We start from the raw sequence: 6,457 nt of genomic DNA, 5'->3' as shown, positions 1-6,457 counted from the left end.
AAAAGTCAATCCTAGGAAGAGAGTAAGAGAAGTAAAGGAGCATCAGGCAGCCTTTACTACAGACAGGGCAAAGCTGCAATCCAGGCCAGAGCGCCTACTTATAGGACACTGGGCACAAGGGCCTTGTTGCTCAAGTTCATTTGTAAGGCAAATACAACAGGTGCCAGAACTGCTGTCCCCAGATTAAGCTTCAGATGGTAAACTCTGTGCATTTCCACCCATGCAGTCACCTAAGGCTCACACAAGTGCTTTGCAACCTCTGAATAGGAAGCATCCTCCTGAGAAGATGCCCTGATTTTATACAGCTGAAAAATAACACTAAGAAAACTAGTTGCCATGAAACACTCAAACTGGAGCTCACAGATCTGTCAAGCTGGGAACCATCATGTGCCTGAAGGAAGTTTTTTGCTTTTTTTTTGAGACTGAGTTTTGCTCGTTGCCCAGGTTGGAGTGCAATGGCACAATCTTGGCTTACCGTAACCTCCACCTCCCGAGTTCAAGCGATTCTCCTGCCTCAGTCTCCCGAGTAGCTGGGATCACAGGCATGTGCCACCATGCCCAGCTAATTTTGTATTTTTAGTAGAGACAGGGTTTTTCCGTGTTAGTCAGGTTGGTCTCAAACTCTCGACCCCAGGTGATCCGCCTGCTTCAGCCTCCCAAAGTGCTAGGATTACAGGTGTGAGCCACCACGCCCGGCCACAAGTTTTTGGCTTTTTATAGGAAGCAGCAGTTCAAAGCCACCTATCATTTTATAGTCTGCATTGCCCTTATCATCTTCATAACTCACTTTCCTTAATATTTTATGTCTAAGGAGTCCTGGCATAGAGGCGAAAGGAAAGGGAAAGGGAAAGGGAAAGGAAAGCATCACTGTTAAGTTGCTCAGGTGACAGCTTTTTGAGCACCAGGGATCCCTCACTAGAACTAATCTCAGTGCTTAGCTTTTCACTATCTAAACCTTAAAGTCTTTCTACTGATCCTGCCAAACACATCTCTAGAGTTTGTAGGACCACACAGAAACTATAAAAGACCAGAGAAAGAAAGTCAAAGTCAGCCCTCAATACTCACCCTTTCTGCCAAGAGCACAGGCCAGTTCGCTACCGAGGAAGCCGCCACCGATAATCGTAATTGACTTTACTTCCCGTGAAATCTTCTCCAAGCTTCTAAAGTCTCCAATCTGCAGGATCACATCAGTTCAGTCCATTAATTTCCAAAAGAGGCATAGGATAATAATACTAGGAAGTAGTTTCTTCCAATTCTTTGGCAACAGTAAATCTTCTCCTTGTATAAGGTACCTCAATTATAACTTCTATGTTATTAATATAAATTTCTTTCTTCATGTTAACATTCCTTCTATAAACAGTGGTTCTCAACTGGTGGCAGTTTTGCCCCATCTTCCCCAGGAGGACAACTGGCAATATCTGAAGACATTTTTTGTTGTCAGGGCAAGTAGGTGCTCCTGGCATTTAGTGCATAGAGGCCAGAATGCTGCTAACATACTACAATGCATAAGACAGCTCCCACTACCATTATCCAGCCCAAAATGCCAATACTGCAGAGGCTGACAAACTTTGTTCTACGAAGAATTTAAAAGACAGTATACAGCCTGGCCAACAGGGTGAAACCCCGTTTCTACTAAAAATACAAAAAAAAAAAAAAAAAATGGCCAGGCGTGGTGGCACGTGCCTATAATCCCAGCTACTTGGGAGGCTGAGGCAGGAGAATTGCTTGAACCCGGGAGGCGGAGGTTGCAGTGAGCCAAGATTGTGCCACCGCATTCTAGCCTGGGCGATAGAGCGAGACTCAGTCTCAAAAAAAAAAAAAAAAAGACAGTACAAATCTTATCCCTGAAAAATGACAGCAGTTTTTATAAGCACAGTATTAAGAAGCAGAACACCCCCTTGCTTTTTATTTAGGTACTCTTAACTTTTCTCTCTGAAGTCTCTACACAGCACTTGCGATGAAAAATACCAAGAGCTACAAGCGGTTCCAAAGAATCAAATGCACCAGGAAAAAACAACTAAGGAGGAGCAATCAGAAGGATCTATTGCAAGCAATACAAACACTCCAGTTTTTCCCTAGGAGCTTAAAACCCTTGAGTGAGGTATCTGAGGTGCAGAGAGAGGAAGTGACTTGCTCAAGGCCAGATAACAAGTCTGAAGAAGAGCCATAAATAGAACCTGGATCTCCCAAGTCCCGGGTGGGCACTTGGGGACTGCAAGATTATACTACCTCTTCAAAAACAACACAAGGAAATCACTAAAGCAGACAAATTACCTTTCTGAAAAGCGTTGTTCTACTCTTCACCTCTGCTCCAGCCCTATCAATGGCAGACAGACTTCTTGGAGTACCTCCTGGAAATAAGAGAAGGAAACCCTTTAGCACAACAAGCAGGAGCTAGCCCAAACAATACCCCCTCCACCACACAAAGGTGGAGCCCTCTTCACTTAGCACCTCGGTGGCAACAACAGGATAAGATAAGAAGGCTTTGTTTGCCTTCAACTCACCTCACAGCAGGCTTTTTGTCAGTTTCCTTTGAGAAGCAGATTTGAGAGTCTGTCTTTAAGGGGTATACCCTCCCCCTAGGTGGCCAAAAGGCCTTACTTTTGGCTTCCGTGTTCTATTCTAGTTTCTCATGAGGATTCGCCAGCTAGCATAGCTACATGGGTTTGATGAATTGCTTCTGTCTCTTGTCTTGGTTTCTGATTGCAACTGGCAATGAAGCCACAGAACGACATCGCTTTCAGGGCAAAGGGTGAGGGCTAAGCATGGAGAGAAAAAAGGGCAACTTCTTTATTCCTCTACCAGGAAAACAGCAAGGATCATCCAGAAGGGCTGGTGATCCAGGATGCCTGGACACATCCAGCTTTTGAACCAAGAGAAGACACCCAATTCAGAGAGTCTGAGTTTCCGTTTTCCTAAGTAATAGTGCCTTCTATATTTAGAGTCCAGAAGGCTGGACTCTAAAATTTGAATGACTTGTATCAGGAAAGAAAGCCATCTCCAGAAATGCTCACCTGTTGCAATCAAGCACTTTTCATAGGTTATTTGAGAGCCATCATTAAGTTTCACCATGTTGCCTCTCACATCCAGCTGTACTACCTGGTATAGTCATCACACACATACACAAAAGAGGTAGAGATAAATTAGCTTTGAAAAAAATTTATTGAGATGTAATTCACATAAAATTCACCATTTTAAAGTGTGCAATTCTGTGGATTTTAGTATATTCACAAAGTTGTGCCACCATCACCACTATCGGATTTCGGAACATTTCCATTATCACCCCAAAACTCCAGACCAATAAGAAGTTGCCAAGTTGCCAGCTCAGGCCGGGCATGGTGGCTCATGCTTGTAATCCCAGCATTTTGGGAGGCTGAGGCGGGTGGATCACCTGAGGCCATGAGTTCAAGACAAACCTGGCCAACATGGCAAAACCCCGTCTCTACTAAAAACACAAAAATTAGCCAGGCATGGTGGCGCATGCCTGTGGTCCCGGCTACTGGGGAGGCTGAGGCAGAAGAATCACTTGAACCCGGGAGGCAGAGGTTGCAGTGAGCCAAGATCGCACCACTACACTCCAGCCTGGGCAACAGACTGAGATTCCATCTCAAAAAAAAAAAAAAGAAGTTGCCAGCCTACTAAGAATTAGTTCTTGATCTAAAGCAATCCCTGAGAAACCATTTCCAAGTAATCATGAGAACCACAGTTTCTGGCACCCAGTTTCTTCAAGCAGTCATATGTTGGAAACAGGCAATTAGAAAGCAGGCAACATTAGAGCAAGTCATGACAGTCCCAAAGTCCCTGCCCCATCTGTGGAAAAGGAGAATTGGGACAGCGTTTCTTATTTGGCTGTTCGGAATTACTTATTATTACTTTGTTAATAAATCTCCTACGTCTACAATATTTTTACAGAATGCGTTCTCCAACTTGTAGCCTTCACTGAAACTTGGCTCTCTCTCAGGGAGAGCTAACACGTAGAGACTGTTCATTCCCCCACACTCCACATTTCAAGGCCAGGAGGAGGTACTGCCATTCTGCAAGCTTCCTGAGGTTAATGGTCTGCTGCTTCCAGATCCTTGTACTTTCATTCTCCTCTGAGGGATATCGGAGGAGTCCTATATTCCTACGAATCACTGTTTTGAGCCACCTCCTGGCTGCTCCTCCTGATTGACTGAAGACCTTGGAACCTGGCTCATACTTTTCCTCATCTTGTCTCCTAAACCTCTACTTGTACCTCAATTATCCTACTCAGTCACAATTTTCTATCCTTTCAGCTTTCACTCCATCTGTCTCCTATAATAATTGCTTTCAATTTTCTGTTTATTTGACTGGCTGCTCCATTCTAACTAATTTGGGTGGATGCTAGAATATCCAAACTGTTCTTTTTCAGCACCTTTAATTCTTTCTTATGGTTAAGAGCTTGAGCTTTGGAGTCAGAGAGAATAGCATTCCAGTCTTTGCTCCACTCCTTACGAGCTATGAGACCATTCACTCAAGCATCTATTATGTATCAAGTATGGTGCTAAGTGCTGGGGACATGACAGTGAGACAATGATCCTTGCTGCTTTCAAGAGTTCAGTGGCCAGGACAACTTACTAAGCACTAACAATAATCACAAGTCATAAATGTGATATGAATGGTAAGAACAGTGCAGGTAGTGCTGGGAACATATGACATGTGCAATCTAGTCAGGTTGGGTTGGGTAAAGCTTTCTTTTTTTTTTTTTTTTTGAGACGGAGTTTCACTCATGTTACCCAGGCTGGAGTGCAATGGCGCGATCTCGGCTCACCGCAACCTCCGCCTCCTGGGTTCAGGCAATTCTCCTGCCTCAGCCTCCTGAGTAGCTGGGATTACAGGCACGCGCCACCATGCCCAGCTGATGTTTTGTATTTTTAGTAGAGACGGGGTTTCACCATGTTGACCAGGATGGTCTCGATCTCTTGACCTCGTGATCCACCCGCCTCGGCCTCCCAAAGTGCTGGGATTACAGGCTTGAGCCACCGCGCCCGGCCTGGGTAAAGCTTTCTAGAGGCAATGAGATAAACTGGGATCTGATGGATAAGCAGCTTCTTTAGCCTCCTTTGATTTGTCCTTGGTAAGCTCCCTCTTCAATTCAATCCCGCTACTCAATCCCCACACCGTTGGCCCTCAAATAGCCATCTTATGTTCTATTCTATTGCGAAAATAGGTGAAACCATTAGACATGATCTTCCACAGCTTCCTACGAGGCATGAGGGTTCCCAACCACCCCCCACCCAGCCTATTAACGGGTTTGTCCCATCCAATGGGTCCCACCTTTGATGCTATGTCCCCTTCAAGCTTTTGTCCCGTTGCCATCTCTTTTTTCTCATTTAAATCTTTTGAAGGAGTACTTTACCCTCTTTTCTAACTTCCCAATGGTATCTGTTTTATTTTATTTTTTTGAGATGGAGTCTTGCTCTGTCACCCAGGCTAGAGTGCAGTGATGTGATCCTGGCTCACTGCAACTTCCACCTCCTGGGTTCAAACGATTCTCCTGCTTCAGCCTCTTGAGTAGCAGGAATTACAGGGTGCACCACTACGCCTGGCCAATTTTTGTATTTTTAGTAGAGATGGGGTCAGGCTGGTCTCAAACTAGCTACCTGCCTCAGCCTCCTAAAGTGCTGGGATTACAGGCGTGAGCCACTGCACCTGGCCCCTAATGGTATCTGAACCACCAAATCTCATAGTGCATTTACAGTTCTTTTCTTCCCAGATTCCTCTGCCACAGTACTATGGATCACATCCTCCTTCTTGAAACTCCCTACAACCTTGGCTCCTGTTCTCAGGTTTCCTCATACTGCTCTTTAAGTTCTTTCCTAGTCTCCTTTGTGGGTTCTTCTTAAGCCTGCCTCCTAAAGAGTAAGGTTCCCTGGGGCGCTATCCTTGCCTTACTCCTCTTCTCACTAGATCAGTTCTCCCCGGGAGGCTTCACCTACTCTCATGGTTTCAACTACTACACATATGCAAATGATTCTCAAATCTCTATCTAAGCCCAGGTACCCTGAGCATAGCAGTCATATGTCCAACTGCCCAGAAGACACCTTCACACAGATATTCCACTTCATACTTAATGGTCCAAAACTGAATTTTATCTCCCCCACTAAACTAGCTCTTCCTCTCGTAATGTTTTTCTCAGCTGGGGATACACTGCCATCCACTCAGCCATGCAGGCTAGAAATTAGAAAGTCATCTTTGCCTCCTCCATCTCCTTCATCTTCTACCTTTAATCAACCACTGAGTCTCATTAAGCATGCCTCCTAAGCATGCCTCAAGTGTGTTCCCTACTCCTCATCACCTTTCTATCAAGAAGTAATACTGGCCAGACACAATGGCTTCACACCTGCAATCTCAGCACTTTGGGAGGCCGAGGCAGGTTGATCATCTGAGATCAGGAGTTTGAGACCAACCTGATGAAACCCCATCTCTACTAAAAATA

The 6,457-nt window shown here is 44.9% G+C and overlaps 1 protein-coding gene across 4 annotated transcripts in view; it reads right to left on the bottom strand.

Annotated features, from left to right (window-relative positions):
• AIFM1 (apoptosis inducing factor mitochondria associated 1) overlaps nucleotides 1-6,457 on the bottom strand; it is a 39,533-nt gene that overhangs the window by 10,081 nt on the left and 22,995 nt on the right. For all 4 annotated transcript variants that reach the window (XM_017507516.2, XM_017507515.1, XM_017507517.1 and 1 more), the window contains 3 exons: nucleotides 3,015-3,099; nucleotides 2,275-2,351; nucleotides 1,064-1,174 (listed from right to left, as the gene is read on the bottom strand). In XM_017507516.2, coding sequence (XP_017363005.1) covers nucleotides 1,064-1,174; nucleotides 2,275-2,351; nucleotides 3,015-3,099 — 273 coding nt within the window. The remainder of the gene's footprint in view (nucleotides 1-1,063; nucleotides 1,175-2,274; nucleotides 2,352-3,014; nucleotides 3,100-6,457) is intronic.

The sequence above is a fragment of the Cebus imitator genome, unplaced genomic scaffold (assembly GCF_001604975.1).
Source record: "Cebus imitator isolate Cc_AM_T3 unplaced genomic scaffold, Cebus_imitator-1.0 Scaffold376, whole genome shotgun sequence".
NCBI lineage: Eukaryota > Metazoa > Chordata > Mammalia > Primates > Cebidae > Cebus > Cebus imitator.
Note: the sequence above shows the minus strand (reverse complement) of the source record. Positions and strands in the feature narration are given on the sequence as shown.